The sequence below is a fragment of the Achroia grisella genome, unplaced genomic scaffold, assembly GCF_030625045.1.
Source record: "Achroia grisella isolate CSIRO2021 unplaced genomic scaffold, CSIRO_AGI_Agris_v1 utg821, whole genome shotgun sequence".
Lineage (NCBI taxonomy): Eukaryota > Metazoa > Arthropoda > Insecta > Lepidoptera > Pyralidae > Achroia > Achroia grisella.
In genome coordinates this window covers 1,703,783-1,728,058 of record NW_026713035.1, presented here as the reverse complement: position 1 = coordinate 1,728,058, position 24,276 = coordinate 1,703,783, and the positions used below count along the sequence as shown (strand labels likewise).

The 24,276-nt window shown below is 30.1% G+C and overlaps 1 protein-coding gene across 1 annotated transcript in view; it reads right to left on the bottom strand.

Moving 5' to 3' along the window:
* Positions 1–24,276, bottom strand: part of LOC131852022 (suppressor of lurcher protein 1-like) — a 79,432-nt gene that overhangs the window by 23,828 nt on the left and 31,328 nt on the right. Inside the window, exons 3-4 of the mRNA XM_059202592.1 lie at positions 20,730–20,802; positions 13,326–13,506 (exon numbers count right to left, since the gene is read on the bottom strand). Coding sequence (XP_059058575.1) covers positions 13,326–13,506; positions 20,730–20,802 — 254 coding nt within the window. The remainder of the gene's footprint in view (positions 1–13,325; positions 13,507–20,729; positions 20,803–24,276) is intronic.

The window sequence follows — 24,276 nt, the reverse complement described above, 5'->3', positions numbered from 1 at the left end:
ATCGTTAATACTTTGCAGATATCGCCCGATATTGTTATCTCCATTCTACCAATTACTTATTGGGACAAATGTAATGAGTTCAAAATGTCAGTATTGATATTAATTACAGCTATGATCAATTCCATATTACAATTAGACGAAGATCTAAATTAAGCCTGATCTGAGGTACGGATACTCTAGTAATGTCTTTAGCCTAGTCTTTTCCAATTCGTTCGGTAAAGCTGTAAAAAAGGCCAGTTGTAGCCACTTTAGTATACTTTAAAAAACCTATTTGTCTCCTAATTCAATAACAATCATAGAAAACATGTATATTATATAGATTATGAGATTGACAAGCTATTACCGACTTTTATTTTAATTATCCCGAATTTCCGTTTCTTGGATTGGAATACTACTGTCGCGTCTATCTCTATATCAACCTTAACACGCAAAATTACTTAAGCACGAGTAACAGACATTACTAATTCATGGTTTCAATTTACGATATAAATATTTTAATAAATTAGATTCTCTGGTATCTGATATTGTGATATGAAAGAATAGGAACAAATGCAGAATATTACATTGTTCTTTGTCTCTAAATATGTGTATTAATTCGAAAAATATCTATAAGAAAAGGAATTTTAATTTACTGGTCTATCAACTTTGGCATTACAGAAATAGTATAATACAGACAGATTGTCGAATTTTGTAGTTTTACCGTATGTGTACAGAGAGATTAATAATTGCTCTTCTGTGAAAGGAAGATATATTTCAAGCCTCACATCTTGATGAAAACCATACATAGAAAAACCTGCATAGTAGGCGATTTCATACTTGCTGACGGTAATCAGCCTAAAACTAGAAACTTCAAATACAGGTTTTGTTTCAAACATTTATAAAATTTTCAGCTTTACAGGGAGATAATTAATCCCAGGGGTAACAGGTAAAGCTAAATAGAAGTATAAAATTTTACTCAACTTTTCGTACAGACTGCCACATCATTACTATCTATATACTGTCTAAATATAAGTCTCTAATGCCTTTCGCTATGTAGGTTGCATCGTTTTTATGAAAAACGATGCAACCTATCATCAATAGCTGAGCTGCTGAGTATAGGTATTTCATCATTTAACAATTTAAAAAGTTGTGTTTCTTGCCTGTTCTTCTCAACCTAACTAGAAGGTACGGATAGTACTAAAAAAATAGGATTAGCATAAGTGGCCGAATTTGTTTATATAATCGTGTATGTAGTAACACTTTCAGCCACTGATGACTTGTATTTTGACATTCTACCAACAAATTAGTACTCTTGACATACGAGTTGATGTATGACTATAACATTTGGAATGAATATATGGCAATATTAAAATAATTTTAAAGAAATATCGAAGTAGGAGGTGGGTATCACTGTTTTAGGCGGTAAAATACTTAATAAAAAAAAAAGGTTGTGTTTATAGAAGAGATAGAGAGAGTTGTGGTCTTCAGAGGCGCGTTTCTACATTCAGCACGAATCTACTAGACGTACATACCATTAACTACTTCTTTCTAATTATAAAAATAACTCTTGTAAAGGTCGACTAATTTATTAGAAACTTTTTTAATTCCTTAAAATTTGCAGAGACTAGATGAACAAAGTACTCAGAGGATTATGTTAACAGTTTCTATAGTAACTTTGAATTAATCATTTGAGTAGATTTTAATTAATAAACATCATACAAATACCGGTCATTCTAATGGAAACTGTAATAATTTGCTCAAAGGTGTGCTTAGTCTAAATGTAGAAAACTTTTAATTTAAGAAATTGAACATAAAATAGTCTAGATCAGATTTTGGTAGAAATTTATTCTGAACACGTGTAATTTATTATGGATAGACTTTATTTAATCAGAATAGGTAGTCTACTTCATATGAAGTAGACTACCTATTATGAGAACAAGCATATGCTTGTTCTCATATTTATACACTTACTTACTGAACGAGCTAGCAAACAGCTTTCTTCAAGCCGTCCTCTTTTTGATAGGTGACTTCCTATGGTAGTGAAATTGCTGCTTACAATACTTCACTAAATGTCTTTATACCATAATAATTTGTAAGACACTAATTATAACGCATCACAGAGATGATATTGCTGTGGTCATGAGTTCAAGTCATCACCGAAAAACACTGTTTAATTTTATTTCTGACTAACTCTCAATCTCTCAGATGTTTAGACCACTTCGTCTAAACATCAATGCTAAATCCAAACAAACCCAAGATACAAGGATAGAATATGTCAGGTTACTTTCAAATGTAGGCATGTCAAGTATTACGTTGACTACAACGCGAATAATAAAAATATCTTGGACTATCCTATCTCAGATAATAGTTATAGAGGTATATATATTTATTTTTGTATTTAGTTAAACATGCATGAAATTTGTATAGCACAATTAAATATACGGTACAAAATATACCTATATATGTTAAACTCTTTCTTCGAATATATTAGTTTCCTATTCTGGGAAAAAAAGTTGAACGGTTACTCGATACATCAATCATATTGCCCGCTGCTGTCGGCATACGGCGATGGGCAAAAGAACATGTCAGTTTTTGTACGGACCCACACAAATTGTAGGATAATATTTGAAAAAGAGAATACGTAATAGAAGCATCACGCAATCTCCAATTTGGGGCAATGGCTAAATGATGGATGATTAATAGATGATCCATATTACAAACTATCACGGATAATAACATCTATTCTTAATAGAATTCAAGTACAAAGGCGTGTCAACAAATTTTAAGACTAGCAGCATGCTATCTATATTGTGTATCTTGTGTATGATACTTCTGTCTGCCGTTACGGTGTAAATCGCCATGGCATTAGTGAAACGTTATAGAATAAAAATGATGTCACTTAGTTTGACTTCTCTGGGAATTAAGCGGTATGGTTTCTAGTAGGCAGGAGTGGGTCCATTGATTACTACATACTATGCCAAGTCGATCTCCAGACTTGGCATAGTATGTAGTAATCAATGGACCCACTTGTCTCTATTACTAATATTGCATAACATAACCCTCTCTCCGGCTGTACTCCAGTACATCCGTATCATTCTTCTAGTGTGAGGTATGGTCGTAAAATAACAAAATAACAGAGTTCAGAAACTCACAATTTAGCTCACCGAAGTAACAATTCATGAGAGGTCAAAAAATATACTTTTTTAGTTATGTTAATATAAATATAATTATTTAGGGACTAGGTTTTTCGTTTCACTTCTATAAAAAGATATTATATTTACTAGTAGCTAATCACATAGAATAAAATACCGATGAGTTTTATTATACAGTCGTCTCAGATTAAACACGCACTACTGGTAACGTAAGCTTACGTATACGTGACTGTTAGTCACAAATGTACTCGAATTATAATGATACCGAATATGTAATGGAGCCGTGCGTACTGTGTAACGTAGAAATAATTACACGTAATATATTATATGTTGGTATCCCGGCATTCCTGACGAAGTCCACGTACACAAGTTATATATCACGAGGCGCGTTGCGGTGACATTGGTGGAACTAATCGCGTGGAACAAATAAACGGTACGCTGTGAAACACCAACTTATGCTATTGTTCAGTATGCTCACATTTAAACAATCTATTCTACAAAAAATATTTGTGAATAAATTGTGTATGAACCAACCTGGGAATAGTAAAGTATTTCGACCTGAAAAGTGTCATTCAGAATTTTATTTTTATTTACGCTATTCTAAATTTTAATATTTATTAGACGATATTGATAGATAATAATCACCAATTCAGGACCAATTTTGTTTTTATGGAACGCAATCTTAAATTGAAATAAGTAAAAATATTTAAAATAACGTGAATAATTTAAGATTTATTTCCAAAAAAATCTATATCTCTAATGTTACATTGTTTTGATGCGGGTAGGCGGGTTATCGGGCATCACATATATGAGTGTTACGGTACATGGAAATCACGTAATGTCAGACGAAAATATCCGGCCCAAAAATAAAAATGCTGTAATATACGTAATATTGATAAGTGAAAATTTAAAAATTCATATAATATCTTAGAAATCTGTTTTAGTGTGTGTTAAGCAACGAATTCTACTAATATAAGTAAGTATTATTAATAAGCTATAGATATTCACAACAATTACAAATCATCCTGTCATAATGCGGGCTAGTCATCTCAATCTTAGTTACTGCCTCTAGACATGGCCAACTTTATGTTATATTGTTTATAAAATATCAGTTTCCTGTAATTTAAATTATTTTTAATAGCAATAAAACGAAAGTACTGTGAATAAGGTGCGATAATGAGTAATGCCTCGGTAGGGGGCAAAAAATGTATTGTCATTCTAACTAAGTGAAAGCAACATTGTCCTATATACGAGGAAAAAAGAAGAAAACATTGCTAAAGTACCCGCCGCCCGAACCTGAAATACGGAATATTATGAAAGGAATCGTTGAAAAATATGAACGTCAGGTAGGAAATATCACCGTATCTCCAATACGCCGTGGATTTTGTACATCCACGTGAACATGCTATATTTATGGTCCACAATAGTGGAACAGAGACAGAGACAAACGACGTCCAAACAAAAGATAGTTTGTACATACCTACTACGATTTCCGCACTACAAAACTCACGAGAATCTCATTTTAAGGATAGTATTCAATTCCTGATTATATTAGAATGAAACGTTAATAAAATAAAATTGTATGAGCATAAAAACATATCATATACATTTGTAAATTATGTATTACGTTTAAACAATTGCAATACCAAATCAGTAACAAACTATACTATTAAAAGTCTACTATTTCTTATTAGCAATTAGATGATCGTCAATAACAATAACCACTGTGCGTAAACAATACTTTGCATGATTTGCAATAAATGGTATATATCATCTGTATTTTCGTTAACAATTACTATTATAACAACATTTATATGTATAAAATACTTTTTATATCATACAACAAAATATAGGTAATATAAATTAAATTTACAGGCAAACTTATTACATTCTCTCGTACGTGTTTTCTTTAAACAATAAAAAAAGGCATGTGAGGAAGTAGGATAATATATTTTTTTTTATTTTCTTAAAGTATCAACACTATTCGTTATTCGTTATTCTAATATGTAAATTTTGTTCTAATACTAGTTTTATTCTTCAATTATATTTTTAAATTATTTTAATTATTACTACATATAACGCAATGCTTTATTTTTAGTTCTAATGGCTATTTAACATGGAAGTAACAACCAAAAGTTAATATTTTTTTACTATTTTTAGTGCTTTTTTTCATGCTACCATGGTGGCAATCAAGCGACGACCCATCTGATGGTAAATGGTTACCGTAGCCTATGAACGCCTGAAACACCAGGGGTATCACGTGCGCGTTGCCGACTCTTAAGAAACCTTAATATAACCTTCTTGAAAAAAATTTAAGTGAACTAAGATATATGGAAATAACAAATTCTATTAAATATATACTATGTAAATGGATTAGAATATATGATAATACTTTGTATTTGTAGCAAAGACCAATTTGTGGATATGTTGAAGTAGTTCACAATATTATTACAATCTCACTGTACGGGACAAAATGGTAAGGGTTTCTGTGTGGGGAACATTAATTTTGCTGTAATTGGTTTAGGATCTAAAGCTGGGTCAATCTGTAGATGAGATTTTTTGATTCTCCTGAATCAATATTGTCAGCAACTACAATATTTTTAGATAACTATATAGTAAAATTTTGGGTACAATAAATTAGTCTCCATATTATTATATTTTGATTCCTGTATTTTTGATTACACTCGTTATTCTTATTAAACCAGTATAGCACGGCACTGGTACGGTTATTTATGATATATTAAAAATATTTCATCAAGTTTATTTACAAAACGATCTGAATCCGACGTTAAAATTGGAACTTCATAAATACATGCTACCTAAATATAGACGAATATATAATATATTAATTTCAAGCAAGGCACATTTATGACATAAAATTAGTTAACACTTAAATTGACGACAGCCTCGGTGGTTTAGTGGTTTAGCACACCGCCTCACTTCCGATGGTCGCAAGTCGATTCCTCGCACGGCACAAACATTTATATTCATGAATATGTAGTAGTAGGGTGTTTTCTATATATAATACGCATGTATTTACGAAATATTTTTTTCGTACAATGTATCAGTTATCTAGTACCCATAACACAAGCTTTAGCCAGCTTAACTTCAGTCTAGATGGCACTGTGTGAATTGTCCTGAAATTATTATTATTAAATCAGTTTGATGATGAGACTTTATATAATTAAATACCTCAAATATTGCAATATCTACATCTATTATACAACATTAAATTTATTAGTAGAATCTATAAATGCCAAGTACTTCGTTATTTATAGCTTCAAATAATTAGAAATACCTTCCTTTTCTATTACGTACTAAGAGGTTGGTTCGAATATTTTTGAGGATTTAATCTATAATTATGCTTGCTATGTGGGATTTTATAGGATATAGGATTTTATAATACATTTCGCTTCTCTTTCACCAAGATATTTGTTTTTGTAGCTATAATTATACTATAACAATAGTTTTTACGACATTTTGAGAAAGGAATGTTAAGAAATTTCTATTCTTACTTTGGCATTGCACATAATTTTGCAATTTTAACTGGTTATTTATACTGATTTCGTTATATACCAAGCCGAAGACCAGAGACTTTAATTACAAATCTGTACAAATTTTCCCAAAAGGTGAAGTGTAAAATTAAAAATAGTGTTTAAAACCATATCATTTGACAAATTGCACTGTCACATGTACCTACAATTTATTATAAAAAGCTTTCTAGTATAGTATTTTCAATGAAGCATTTCTAGGTGAATGCTCATCAGTTTTATCAGTATTGTACTTAATTTTTGACTTGCTATAGAGTTTACGACTAAAACTATATACGTTCAATACTAAAACTGTACAGATCTAGCCAACTCTTACAATTTGAAAGGACGCCATAATATATCGTTCGGTAAAGCCGTAAAGTTGCGGCTGTCACCATTAGAATAGTACGATAAAAAGAAAAATAAAAAAAACACTACACTCATTAGACTCCGTCAAATCGTTTAGGCTACATGTTACTTCAAACTTAGAAACGTATACAGTGTGTACTAGAAAACATTATCCTCCTTCTTCAACTGTTAAGTAATAAAAAGACACAATTGGGGACCGCGCAGTCAGCGGTTTTCAACGGAATACGCATTTACTGCCTTCATTCCCGCCTTTAAATGTTTATTTTAAGTACACATATCCGATGTTTTACTGCTACAAATGTGACCAAAATGTAAATAGCATTTTATATAACTTTGCCTACGTCGGGTTAAGGCCAAAAATGTGTACTCGTATTCGTTTTTATCTTTAATCATAAACGAAAATGCTAATTAAATTAAAACTTTATTACCGTTGCAGTAAAATTTTCATTAAAACCCGACAATATTAGAACACTGCATCATTTATCCAGTGTTGTTTTAATAGCTGTCTGTATATTCCGGTTTTGAATACGCGTATTATGTCGTTTTAGAGGAATTTTAATAAGGAGTTGTAAGCAATTTAATTAGTAATGCAACATTCAATTATGGATGAAATAATAGATTAAGGAAATATTTCTAATTTTTATTAGTAAGGTACAGGTAGCAAAAGTCTTAGAATAAATAACATCATTGTCTTTTACAATTACGCATACAAATAACCGATCTAATTAGATTGCTTTTACATCATGATTGAATTTAATTCTCGTCTAATAAATATTTATTCAAAGTCAATTTAAATGGTCTATGCCAGTCATCAATGGGCTTTAGTCTCTTAGGTATTTTATTATAAATTTTAGGAACCATACCAAATATAATATTACTGAACATATTCGTATTAGTATCGTATAGTATTCGATAATTAATACCAAATTGTTTTTTTTATTACATTCTTTTATCCAATATTGTCTGAGAAAACTAGCCTAAGTGATGAAATAAATACTTGAGTCAGGTCAAAGATTAAAAAATAATCGATTATCGAAAATTAAATTATTATTTAATCGATTAATATACTAACAAAACTCATATATTATTTATACACACACTCTATCAATCATACGCCACACATTCTATCAGTCAAATATTTTAAGAATTGATGCTTCTTTCCATTACGCCTACCTCTGAGATTGCATTACCTATACGGAGATCTCGTAGATTTAAAATAGGGAAGTAATGATGTGGAATAATGTGTGACTGATCCTAATTAACTACAGATGATTTATGTATTGCATATGATTGCATCTCCTATAATAAGTAATTTTAATCTAATATGTGTTTAGGAGTAGACTTTAATAGCAACTTTTGCTGTGACAGCAACGAGTTCCATCCCATTGCACGACTTAGACATTTGTTGTTAAGTTTGATTGTTTGTATTGGTGTTTTCTTTGTTTATTATATATAGTATTGAGTTTTTTATCAGGTATTTAATATCCATGCTTACCTTAGGACTAAAGGATGTTGTATGAATTGTCGTTAAATTGTATTATCATCTTTTCATTATTAGGTAGGTAGTTCGTAGTATATTCCATATTTATTGTTTACTTCTTACTATTCAATTCTTTTATAATTTAAAGTTCTAAAGTATAAGAACTAGAAACGGATTCTAATAATATTATTTTAGATATTTTTTTATAAAAATGCATTGTAATGTAACAATAGGTAGGAACTAATTTCATGGCAGTGATTCTAGCTACGTCATAGAATAAGAATTCAAGTTAGTGGGGAATGAAATAATGGTTTCTGAGGGGTTGAAGCTAACTTCATATCCGCAAAGTTATTTGATGCCATTTTGTGTCACGATGTAACTAAATAGGTTAGGTAGATATACGATAAACGCACTATCATATGACAAGTAACTTACAAGGACGACACGACTTCCATACTGTTATATTACACTGTAGAAGTTCGAATAATTGTGACATGCGTACCATGCATACTTTCTACTTTTCAGTTTTGTTGTATGTTGTCGAATATAACAATAAGCTTTTTAAATGTAGATGATATATTATGTTTTCGAGTCTTCGTATTGAGTAAAGATATGTAATACAATTATAATTGTTTTCTTAATCACTTGTATAGCATATCTTTCAACTGATTATTTTAAGCATCTGCTTTAGAGTGTTTAGGAAATAGAACTCGAGTTTTTTAATGTAATGCCGGACCACTTGATTCCGCTTTTAGAAAATTTTGTTCTTATTTAAAAATGACAATGATACATATACATTTACTTAAGAGATTGACAATAACATATAATTCTGTAATAAAATACAGAATTATATGTTATAGATAGAAATACTTTAATTTACATACTTATATATACATCTAGCTGTACTCACGACTTCGTCCGCGTGGAATTTAACTTTATTTTTTAAAATAAAAGTAGATCAAGTTATTTATTACATTAGCTACCTGCTAAAAAAAGTCCCGTCAAAATCGGTCCAGCCATTTCAAAGATTAGCCGGAACAAACAAACAGACAGACAGACAAAAATTGTAAAAAATGTTATTTTGGTTTATGTATCGTATTTATATATTGATATGCATGTAGTAAAAAACGGTTATTTCAATATTACAAATAGACACTCCAATTTTATTTATATGTATAGATTTACTTTACAAATTTTGTTCATATTTAAAAATTTCAATTATTTACATGTTCATAACGTATAATTCTGTATCTTATTATAAATACTTTACTCCGGATTACTGAAAACACCGCAAAATAAATCCCATTTCGCCAATCACACTGAAGGAGCAGCTAGTTCTAATAAAAACATTCCCACTGAGACATTTTTACACATTTACTAAAGCCAACGTCGAGTAGAACCTCCAGTGAACTGATGTTATATTCATGAAGTGGAGTTATTTGATTCCTTAGAAAGTAAATTTCCTCGTCTTATTTACTTGCGTATTTTACATTTGACATAGACTTTTAAGAGAAAGGAATTAATTATTAAATTAGACTACCTAAGAATATAAACTGTCTTATCGTTATCAGATATTTAGGTAATCTTAGTGTAGTAGAGTACAGTAGATTCATCCAATAGTACACTTTATCGGGACTAGAATATATATATGTATATTCTAGTCCCTAACATGACTGTCAGAAAATTCATTGCTTGCTTATACAATTATACTCTACAAGAATTATATTCATCGGTAACTGGATAAAAGCTAATCTGTAAAATTTTCTACTACTATAATTCCAGGTGTGAAATCCTATTTATAAAGTTATTTACATTTCAGACGGTAAAGTTCAGAATCCAACGGGACCCCAATACGAATCTACTGGAAAGTCTAAATATGGTTAAATAGAAAATAATTATTCAGTAAAGTTATATAGTTAAGAATAATTAAGTTAGTATATATATATATATTTCTTTAATTAATATGTAGATTCAAATCGAAGCGTTCACTAGGACGTCGACAGATGTCAATGACTCTGACTACCCCTCATAGGATCACAACGATGACGATATATTTATTATCTTTTTGTTTGAATTAATTAAAAAATACTCTATATCAAGAATTATACAGTGACTTCACGTCTATTTAATGGAGGAATCGTAATGGAATACCGCCCATCCACTCTTTCCACATGTCTTATTCATGACTTCCATGAGTGCTAATAGCCGAGGGTGTTTCAGAGACGTTAACTAAATTTTTTCCTTAGTTATCACCTTCAGCGGTGATAATATAAATTGAACTATTATTATAAAAAGAAAAACATATATTTCTTTTTTATTTTGAATGAATATATTAAGAAAACGCTAAACAGTTTTTAAATAATCTTTTACCAACAGAAAGTTATATTATCAACATAATGATATATATAGACGGAAAAAGCGTAATTGTTATTCTTGAAAAACCCAATTTCACAAAAATTCTCTTATATTCTTCTATATAAAAAATTCATAATGATATATTCATTATGAATTTTATTGAGACAGAAAGTTAAAAATTTGTATGTATATATCAATCAATTTTACTCTTTCTATCTCGATAAATATATGGGATATGAATTTTTGGGTTTGGTTTTTCGAGTTTTTCAAGTTACGACTATCCGTTTTTTTTTTCGTCGATGTATACAAAAAGAGGGACAGATTATTTATAAATTATTCTATTCAAGTTTTATCTGCATCTGTAGTATACGCTAATTGTACGAGCATTACAAATAATCCTAACCTGTGTTAGACTGTGACGTGTTAAGTTGAAATATAGACTAGGCGTCTATATTTCAACTTAACATATCAGAACATTATAGCAGAATAAACATTTTGCAATATAAAATATCAATTTTAATACCAACAAATATATTATATATATTGTATCGTGTGTATAATATATGAATGTATATTTTACAATGTAAGATTTGTGTATCTTATCTAATATGTAAGTAATTACCTATTTATTTAAATATTATTATACTTATGCTTCAACAAATATACAGATATACATAACTAAACTGTAATTAAGATATTTATTTACCTAAGACACAATACCGAATATTAAAACAACATTTAATAGTCTGCGTTCCGAATGAGTGGTAGATTAAAAAAAAATGACCGAATACTAAATAAGACAATACTACGATCAATTATGGCTAAGAATTTAAATTAGTAAATGGCTGTTAACAAGTTTTAGTTGTAATTCTTAATGGAAATATAAATTATCCTATCATCTAAGCCCTCGCTCTATCAAATAGACCACCCACACTCTGTATTTTACAGACTGATAATAAAGAAATAAGTTATGTATATTATAAACTTTTACAGCTTTTTATGTAAATAAAACAGCAAACAAGCTAACGGCCCACCTTATGAAGAGTGGTTCCCAACGCAATGGATACTAACACAAGCAAGGCTGGACATCATGAAATTATTTTGTGATATCCGTAATACTTTTCATGCTTTGCTATGTTTGACTACGAACCTCGGTACCACGTTATATCAATACATATAGCATCATTCAAATCCGAACATAAAATCTTTTTTTTTTCCAATTCAAATTCATTATTTGTGAAGTATAGGTTATAAACTTGAATTTGAAAAATAAAGCTTATAAAGCATCTATACATTCATAAATTTAGTCGGTGAAGCTCACACACTTTACACACACACATACTTCATATCAGTCTCTTTAAATGTTGATACGATAAACCATATAAGCAAGAAATAGGTCTTCCTTTTTGAATTATATATTCAACAGTAGACAACATTTGGTTTAAAATATATTGATGATACTTTTATAATTCCATCGTCTAAAGAATTAATGGCATTAATGTGTAATTCTAAAATTGTATATTATACTTCCATAGGCCTTAAAATTACCATACATTATACTATGTAATCATTACAGCTAAACCAATTTTCATTAAAATCTTTTTAACGTTATTAATTGTACTTAGCATTCCGTGGATTAAGAGTACCAATGCAAATATGGGAAACGAATCAGCGAGTGAGCGAGGAATTAATTAAATTTACATTTTATTAGTAAGGCGTCGGTCGGTTGTAACATAATGACAGTTCCATTATTCAACTTCATTCTTTCTTCGAACATCCTAATTTTGAATTCAGTAGATATTTTTAGACATTAAATGAATCTGTAAAAGTTTCAAACTGTCAATCATTTTTATGGATTATTTTTGATAGAATTCATAACTCCCTGTTCCTTTCTAAAATCTGTTCGAATAATAAAAAGACTTAAGTAATAATTGAATCAAATCGTAAAAACCAAGAATATTGAATAAGTATTGGACATCCAAAAGTTCAAACTTATACAGCCATATTTCTCGCGTTCCAACATTTTAAAGAAGTCATTCACTATGTTTTTGGATTGTGAACATTCCTCTGTATCTTGGTAGAGTCATATTGTAATTTGTTTTTTATGATGTCAACATGCTTACTCTAAACCTACGTCAAACACGTATATAGGCTACTTTGAAAACTACACATCAGTTTGTACACCAGAGTTTTTAAAAACAACTGGAGGAGTATTACGGGTAGTTTATGATGACTTAATGTTTGTGGTGGTGTTGTTGTGTTGTATTGATGTGTTATGACATTGACTACTTTCCATTATGTACATATATCATCATCAGCTGTTTTATTATTTTAATTGTATAGAAGAATCGTATCCGCGTTTTATTTTCATATATCGCATATTATCTGATACGTTAAGATATAAAGATGGTTGATTATATAATTTTCAATACTGATTCATATAAAAAAACCCGTACTCACTCGAGATGCTCCTTGTAAATGTCGAAGTCGGTGAAGACGAGTTCAACGATTTGGTGCGGAGCAGCAAGGAAGGTGTAGAGCAGGCAATCGAGGCGTGGCGGGTAGGGTCGCGGGTAGTCCGGACTGCTGAATGTGCCGCGCTCCTTGCCGTACGTCGACGTGAACCGGAGGCATGTGCAACCTGCAAAGCAAACATTATTTATCATCCAAACATATGAAATTACAGGCTGCGGAGGTAGAAAAATCTTGGTCTTCAGGTTTATCAACGTAAACGAAGTACCATAGATATTAAGGCGGCATAATCTCCGCGGTGTAGTTTATGCAAGGGCAGCAAGAATACTGTCTGTACGAGTATTCTATAAATTTTGGATTTATGGCCTTTGATACAGGATATTGAGGATATTTTTATTTTCATTTCAAGTTTGTATAAGATTTTGGTTAAAAGTACGTAAATTGGTCAAAGTACGAGGTCAGAAAGCCAAATTCAGTTGATAGACGAGATTTTATCAGATTTATTATTTTTTCGTACGAGGCTAAGTATTTAAGGTCGGCAACCTTTAAAGGCAGTTGTCACTTTTCATTAGAGCAGTCAGCTTGTTAACTATTGCATTTGAAAAAAGGATGTCACTGTCACCACCACGCCTCAAATCGAAACAAAGGTGATATAGACGACTTTGTAGAAACTCTGATAAATATTACACTAGTGAACAAATTTATTATTATTGCGTTTGTTATTTATTTTCAATATAGAATCTCGTTATACAACTTGGATGCTGTTGACAGTTCTTCCAACTACCTATTTGCGTAGTTCATTTTCTCTAGCCGCAAAACTAATACTGTGTTTGCAATGGTGTTTATTTGACGTTAGAATATGACAAAGCGAACACGTAAATACTGGTAGCGACAATTCAACTGCTATTGTTTCAAATTTATATCTTGAATTGTTCGTAATCTAAATTACGTGGATTCTTCGTACAAATGTAATAAAATACAACGTGTATTAACAATGCTAATGTTAAAAGTAAGTAAGCGAAAACGTAAATATGTGTTTGTGTTTGTATAATTTTCACGACTAATCGACTGAACAGTGGAACAAAATCGGTTTAAATTAGAAAAATATCGTATATTTTTAATCTGATACTAATTACATAAATATACTACAATAAAGTAAACTACCAAAGTGCTATTCTTCAAACAGTGAATAGTAATAGAGATAATGGATATTACATGTAATAATATAATCATTATAAAAACCATTTCATAACTTAAGAGAAAAAAATGTATTATAAAAGAAATATTATAAATACAAGTATACTTTAAATACACTGTAGGTACTTATTATCACGATTCTGAGAGTACTATTCAAACGACCAAGTGGGAAACTCAGTTTTACAGAGTAACTACTTGCAAATGAACGCAAAATTCTGATAAATGCCCGTCGAAGTTCGCAGGTCTGCCACGTTGGTTATTCAAGCTACAGTGCTATTCACAAGCTTTTGTTCCTCAACCGTTCATAGCCTACCTAATCGCACAATTCCAACAGCAATTTGGTTGTTGTAATTTAGCGTAATCGAGGTCTGAATGTGAGCGAATCGATTCATAGCCATTAGGGATTGACCTCTATTAGGTTTGGAACATATGGACGAAAACTGTACAGGAAACTTTATTGTCAAAGTTGTACAACGTGCATGCTTTCGTAAAAAGTTTATTTTTATTTTTAAATTGTTAAATTCTGTAATCGGTATCTATAAATATGAATATATAATATATGAAGCTATAATAATATATATGAATTTATAATATGAAATTTATATCCTATATGTTATTCTGATGTATAATCTATATTACTGTAAAGTTTTATTAAAATCCATTCAGTAGTTTTTGCGTGAAAGAGTAACAAACATCCATCCAACCATTCATCTGCACTCACTAACTTCGTTAACCGCATTTGTAATATTAGCAATATGCCTCTATGAATTCTTTAAGCGATAAAATCTTTTACATGACAGACAGACAAGATTTTTTTAATATAACTGCAATGGCATGCCATGCTCATAGGCAACCTTATGAAGTAAGTATCGACTATAGACATTAACAATACTATCAACATCACACAATACATAAATATATCATGACGCGTACATGCAGCGTATTATGGGTATAGTACGCCGCATGCGTTCATGCGTTTCATTCTTGATGAATAAGATGTATATATGTATTTAATTTTCATATAATATCTAATTCTCTTTTTTAGTGCGCCACCTACCTTTCCCCTTACTCAATACTTCTATCTTCCAAGTTATCTCTAAGAGATTGTTTTGAGCGATAAGGCCGCGTTTTGTTTGCATATATTTATTTTTTTCTTTTTTGTAATTACTTGTTTCTTTTATGTAAAATAAAGAGTTTTATTATTAAGATGTAATATTATGGTACAGACATATCTTGTTATAAAACGGAAATCGGTAAAGCTTATATTATATATTAGTTTATATCTTACAAATTATCGATTGATGAAAAATACACGTATTTTTCCTAAGTGTATCTTCTACTCCAATAATTTTAATCCGCATCTACTGTCACTAATTCTATACATACAAATTTATTGTCCATCGAATCTCGCCGTTTTGAATCTTATATTGTTATTTGCTCTTTCCATTGCTTATATTATAATAATCACAAATTCCATTGCTTTACAAAATCCATATGTTAGCATTACCTACTTGTGTAAAGACATTTTTGTTGATGTTTTTATTAGATATAGCTTGCAACTTTCTTACGAAATAAGAATACGCGTTTTTGTAATTTATATTGATGTTTCTTAAAAAGTTACTTATTGAACTTTAGCAAAAATCTTTTGCTTGCAAATATAAAGAAAGATTGGCTAAAATCCAAGATAGAGAATTATTTTTGTATGGCCTGCAGTAAAGTGATAAAAAATGAGATATTTTCATTTCTTCGTATGACAAAGAAGTAAGGATACAATGTATAATCTATACTTTCCATTTATTGGACATCTATATCGAGTAAGGAGAACACAAGCACTATTACAAGAGAATGTTAGGGAAGTTAAGCTGATACAGTATTTCTTATGATAAATAGATTTTATATTACAGTATTTCAATTCTACTAAATTTTACTAATAAAAATATTCTTTTGAAAACGTAATATCAAGCTATAATAGAAAACATCGATAACATGTTGCAGATTAATCCTTTTTAGAGATCATGTTGATGAAATTTAATTTGCCGGGGAAAAAAGTATCTCATCACTCTTCCATGCCGATGGATCTAATATACTTTATTACAATATAGATGAAGTAGAAAGAGGATGAAAGACGTGAGTTTATTATTATATACATACATTACAGTCATTTCAACATCGAATTCTCCAGTGACTTACTTGGCACCACCATCGTGACTTGATTTATTGCAAGACTCACTAATGATAGTAAAGAAACAGTTACTAAATAAAGGGACGGACATTATACGCGGGCTCAGTTACGCAGCTGATGAATATTTTATGTAAAAATCCCGGAGACTTACTTCTTAGAGAGCAATTCCAGACGGTGTCAAACTGGAATCTCGAGTTATTTCAGACGCAGTTGAATATAAACGTGCCTTTAAAAATTCAGTGTAGTTTTATCGTTTATTAAATTAGAATATTTATTTATGATTAATGTAATCTTTACTTTATATTTCTACTTCTATCATATCAACGTTGTATCTTTCGAATTGTTGTTTACTTGATGTTTATGTATGTTATATAAAAATACTAGAAACATATTTCTTAATACGCTATTCCAGATGATGTGAAACAGGTATCTCGAGCTGAATATATAGGTGCTTTGAAAAATTCAGTGTGGTTTTATCGCTTATTACTTATATGTATTTTTTTAATAATATTGTTTACGAGCTGTTCCCGCGACTAGGTCCGCGTAATTTAGGTTTATTTTTCTAAAATAAAAGATATTTTGTAAAATGCCTAAAAGCTTGAGGTACTCTTTATTACATCAGCTACCTGCCAAAGAAAGTCCCGTCAAAATCGGTCCAGCCGTTTCAGAGATTAGCCGGAAGAAACAGGCAGACAGACAGACAGACACACAGACTAACAAAAATTGTAAAAAATTTTGTTATTTCAATATTACAAATAGACACTCCAATTTTATTTATATGTATAGATTAATTATATATGTGTGTACTAACTGAAATTTAGCTATTTGATATAGTCTGTAATTTATCCATGTTATAAACTATATAACATCAGTTTAATATAGAAAATGTATATGTTTGGAGGATGCTTGGCAACAATGCTTGTTTGCCACCTACGTGGTATAAAAGAAAACATATACTGTTTTAAATTATTTTTACGTACAATTAAATACATGTAACTCGCAACAGCAATTGACTTAATTTATAAAACATGAAATATAGAGACGAACTTAAGTAAAGTATTTCGTGGATTAACCGTGCTGGTCCCGGATCCACTGTGTGGCTGAGAGAGAACTCCGAGCAGTTACCGGGACTTGTTATCCAGGTGTAGGTTATATAAAAACGTAACGTAAAATAAATTTTAATTATATTGTGGAATTTAATAAAAGTATAAATAAAATTGTTGTTCTTGAGCATGTTAAAAGAATATTCTAAGAATTTAATACACTCTACGTTTTATTGTTTAGTAGTAAAATTAATTATTATCAAGTTGGGAGATATTCAAATTTCTATAAGAATTCATATTAAAAGTTAAAGTGTCATCAATATATAAAATATTAATAATAATCGTCATCATCACGTATGTATAAAAATATTATATATTATTGGTTTCCACAAAAGGCACATATATTTTATAATTTAGTATTTACAAAATTAAAAAACGCATAACAGTGGCACATTTTTTTTACAACATTTGTTTTGGCAATATCCTCAATCCTTTGCATTAAATCAAAATTAAACCTAAACCACTTACATATACTTTAAAACATGCAGTATCATCAGTATTGATCAGTCATCAGCATAAAAATGTTTGTATCAGTTGTTTAGTACCATAATACAAGCTCTGTTTAGTTTAATACCATATGGCGATAAGTGAATTATACGGCATTGTTTATTTAATGACTTTATGTCTTCTAGAGTACACTATATCTACTATGACGTCACATAGAAAATAATCAAATCGCTTTCAACAATACCTAATTTTTAATCGAATTAGGTGTTATTTTGCGGAAGTCTATTTTACTACTCGATAGATTTATATTATTTTGTTTAATTCCGCTACAAAATAATATAACTCTATCTAGTAGTAATACCTAATTTGTCAGATATATAGGCAAATATACATACGTATATACAAATAGACATACATGTACAATGTATGTATACTTAGATATATATTTGTTTAAATAATCTATCCTCTTTGCTTTGCTGTAGAAGGGAATTCAATAGTAAATTTTGATTCAGTAAGATCGATATTATACAAGCGAAGCAATTTAAATAGTACATTACAACGAAATTAGTGAAATCATCTAAATTTAAATGGAAGGCAAACAGTTTCGTTTACCTAACCATACATAATTACGCGAATTTAAAGTAATATTTCGCAAATTACACTGAAATCATTTCAATGTTACCTACCAGAAATGAGATATTGAAAATTAAATCGAAACGAAAGCAATTTGTGTTAACTGAATTAATTTTCAATTTGACGCAATAATATCTGCAATGTTCGATGGTAATTATTATATTGAATTGCTTCTATTAATCACTTTCGATTAAAATTAATTGAATAAAAAATATTAACAAACTCATATCTATTCTGCTATATTAATATTATAAAGAGGTTAAGTTTGTGGGTTGTCTCTTTTTCTTTATCTCTCTGCATATGCTGAACCAGTTTTGAAAATTCATTTATTAGAAATTTCTATAAAAATGCACATTATTTGTGAGTAGCTTTATTTCATGGATGATAATGGAATGGTGCGCCCGGTTTACGCTGGCGTGGCACCAGTGGAGGATGATAAGATGAGCACGAAGTCAGGTCAGTTAGCCCATCGTGATAAATTCACCAAGAATTTATCACTATGGTTTCCAGAGGAGGTCGACTTAATACGGTACATTGCTATCAATGGATCATTAGACCCTATTACTAATAATACCATCTCCCCTGTGAGTATCTTAGACTGTGTAACATTACGGTTACGGCCAATAGGAGCGGAACTGAATTAACCTGTTCCAAAAACGATGAAATTGTGAAGCATGGGATAGAGGAAATTGCGAGGTTAGACTACTTAGATAAATAAACAAATAAACAACACTGGACTATTAACACAGCGCCATCTAGTCCCATTCTAAGCAGAGGTTGTGTTATGGGTACTAGACAACTGATATATATATATTTTGTAAATAAATACATAATATATAGAAAATACCCAAACCGATATAAACAATCATACTAATGAATACAAATGTTTGCACCGTGCGAGAAATCGAACCCGCAACCATCGGAAGTAAAGCGGTGTGCTAAATCACCGAGGCCGTCTATACGAACATAACCGTCGAGAATAACAAAGCATGGTTTACTATGAGTATCTGCAGAAGAATTCTTTATATGGATGGGTTCGGATGAATAGATAAAAATAAACAAATAAACAAATTTAGGAACTTTTGAATAGTCATAACAATTTGTTTTTTATCTACCATCGTTCGGAAAGCTGTCTCATCACAAGAAGAACGAACAAGAAACTAGTGTGTTGTCTTTTAAATAATCCTTGTAAGTTTACATTTACAAGTCGAAACGTGTGAATACAAACTACCAACAAGCATATATATATATATAAATATGCAATAAGATTAAATCACATAATATATAAGCAAATACAAGCAGCACTCGTTTCACGATATAAACAATCACTGCGCTCGACTATATGAATACAAATGTTTGCCACATGTCTGGACATTTTAGTGAGAAACTACTCATTCCACACGACCATCACAGTAAAAAATTACTATATGGTAGTTACAGTATTCGCACTTTACATAAGGATGCATGCGGCAATCAATACAAAAGCCGCTACGCTATCATATATCAAGAAAGCATATGAAAATTAAAATTATAACGTTGTCCGAGTATTCTTGCTATATATTGCTATCATCTATAAATTCATCTTATAATGGACATAACATTTGTTTAATATAAGATTTGAATTACCATAAATTACAATGAAATATTGTGCCCCGATATACCACATTACAACATAAAAATCTACTAATCCTATTCTTACTTAAATTCACGCAAGTAACGCCGCGGTATACAACTAGTCTAAAATAACTCGACCCAGTTTTATGACAAGGTATGTGGTATATATTAGGCGGTCATTACATGTAAATATAAATTAAAATAATGTTGACTCACTCGGATTTATGGCGTGCCCTTCATCAACTGTGTGGAGGGATAAATGTACCAGCAGGATCAAGGCAGTCGACGTCTGAAAAATAAATATTAAAGCATGAGACCACCGTAAAATGAGGCTAAAGAAGGGTAATGTTCAGGAATAATAGACACGAACAATTGTTTTATATTATATACTACTCGTACCTTCTTATTAAAACTTACCTTCAGATATTAAATCTATATCATGTGACTTTTTTATAAAAAAAAACACGTATGTCAAGAAATAAAAAAATATAAAATTAAAAAAAAATCAATCCCATCAAATTAAGATTTATGCTTTTTTATAGACAGTCTACAATATGTACAATTTTTTTTTATCTTATCAATCTTTAAAAAATCTCTGTTCACTAAAAATTTCTTTCTTTATATTACCTAGTTTCATATAAAAAAATACTTATAATACAACTCAAACTTTCAAATGAAACCAGCAAAAAATTTCTGTTACTTTAATATTACTATAAACCAAATTAAAAAAAAAAAACAAATATGGAATTCAATATATATAATACAATAAATTTATATCCTATTTTTTAAAAGTAAACAATAACACTGGTATTTAAAAAATATATTTTTGTAATATATTATATTGAACAGAATATAATATGCTAAAGTATCAATTTCACTGACATTTCCTGTACAGTACAGGATCATATTATATTTCATTATATAAAATAGTAGCATTTATTATATCATTTAACCTGAAGCTATCTTTACGAAAAATACATTTATTTCACATAAACTAACGTCGAAAACGTTTTATATAAAGGTTTTGCAGCACAGATTGCTCAATCGGAAGTAATCTCGGCCAAATCCGGGGGCCGTTGATTCGATTCCGGGCTAATGTTCCCGTATACATACACAAAAGTTATTTATAACACTCTTCGGCAGAGGAAAACCGTGCGGAAACCGGAACATCTGGGAATCGGTACTGCTGGAGATAATAGACCTGTCGTCTAATGTGATATATAGGTATATGTTATGCTAATAACACTCTTAAATAATAATGTTTAGATAACATAATACTGTGAGAAAATATATACTTTTTTATGGCATACATTATTAAGTGGGTTGAGAGGAGGGATATATAAAAATATTTTGTTGTACATCCGTCGTACCTACAAGCATATTTGCCGTCATATTGCTTTCCGAATTGAAGCATCATATACGCCATATGGAAATTATAGTCCACAGAGGTATTCAAATATGATAATAGTAGTTGTTACTAAACAAATAAAAAAATCATCTTTTTATATAATTGGAGAAGCAAACAGGCCACATGACCATAAGTGGTAAACTTCAACGCACAGGTGGTGCCACAGATACAATCCAAATAACTGGCATGGAATGGCATGAGTGACATACTGACTTTATGCATGCATTCTAGAAGATTAAGATACAATATTTAAACATCCTCTAATTTCACTGCAGATTACTAGTGCAGACGACTGTATATTTTACCTCGATCAAGTTTATGTTTTAACTAATATTATTTTTTCCTATATGTTTTTAGTAATATGGACTATGTGTGTTGTAAGAGTACATCACTAGCGTGATTATTGATTGTTGACACAACACTAGTGATAGATGTCATTAGTAGTAAGAATGGAAACTGATTGTAATGGCGACTCAATAAAGTATAATTAAATAAATAACAATGGTTTAAGTGAATAAGTAAGAACATCATAACATGGCGCTGCGGACAGGATAAAAAGATAAAATAAAGTAAATTCAGTGATTCGTCTGCAGAAAATACAAAAACAAGTAATTGCATCATCCATTGTTAGAACAAAGGAAAAAATGGAGGATAGTTTTATGGGCTTAAAACCCCCAGAAACTCTACAGAAATTAGACGCGGAGGAATTTACGAAATGGAAAACAAGATTTGAAATTTACCGGAAAGCGACTGGTATGAATAATAAACCGGGAGATATCCAAATAGCAATTATGTTACATTGCATGGCTGACTTAGGTATAGACACCCATAGCACTTTTGATTTGAATGAGGAACAAATTAATAACTATGAAATGGTTATGAGAAAATTTGTTGACCATTTCATGCCATTGAGAAATGAAAGCGTATACTCTCGTATATTTATGAGAAATAAATAAATAAATAACAATGGTTTAAGTGAATAAGTAAGAACATCATAACAATGTGTTCCCTGTATTATGATACAAATTTCATCGCAGTCTGTTATGCCACATTTGTATATTCTCGGCGTAAATTGTCATTCCGCATTATTCATATCTCATACATGTACATAGGTAACATAAGTTACAACTATTTTACTTGCATTACCAAAGATAGGTATGCCAGAGTCTTCATACATTTACATGTTTTCGGAATAGCAATAGGTTATAACTTTTTTTGATCCCATTGGAATGCTACTGACTCCTCATTATGGCAAGCTTGCTGCTATAGGTACATCAATTTATATAGCATTAAGGTTATATTACGGACCGGATTGCTATTCCGATAAGATAAATATTCTAAAAATCATTTTTTTTTTACCACAATACACTTTTATACGATTCTATAATATGTAAGATTACAATTTGATTGGGAAATCTAATTTTGGATGAAAATAAAATGATGAAAATATAACTTGTTTTCTTGTTCAAATAACGAAGAATAATCGGTTGGCGAAACAAAACGCCAGCAAAGCCACGTCTTTGAAGTCCCTTGTGTTTGGAGATAATATTTACTTGGGGACTGTTGTGTTTTTATCAAACAAATGTTTTAGAGAGGTAGGAAATGGTTCATATTTTTGTTATTTTTGCGTGCACATGGAAATCTTGAAACAAAAAACTTATGTTTTTATTAAATTCTGGATGCCGATAGAGGATATAGTTTATAATAAAACAAAATCTAATATGTATTTCTAACAGCTCAATATAAGAAAGAAGCTGTACCACAGTTATACTCATCTCATCATCTTGTTATGTAATATTAAAGTGCTAATATTCAACAACTCATCTAATTTTTAGTTATTACTCAGCTTAATATAATAAAAACATCATGGAAATAATTATAATAGTCGACAAGACACATAAAAAAAGACTATGGATATCAAAATAAACAACATGTGTAACATATGTAGATAATATATTATTACAAATTACAAGTAACCAACTACGAGTACTGGTAATATCTTAAGAAGAATCAACTCTGTTCTGTATTGTCCTACTGTGTTTATATTTTACTATTACATGAGAGATATATTGTCACAAATAGTAACAGATTAGGGTAAAAAAATATATTGCTTAATATATAATGATATATAAGCACATGCTTGCGTGAAATACAGCCTATATTATTTGCTAATATTAGATATATTATCTAGTAGATAATAGAATTTATTAAATCAATGAAATATATTTTAAGTTTATTAATTACATAGAAACAAAAAGTAATATTTCCTCTTTCCAAGCATATATTTTAGTGTAGATCATAATCTAATTTAGACAATAAATAGGTGATAGAATAAAATTTCATGCTTAATAATAT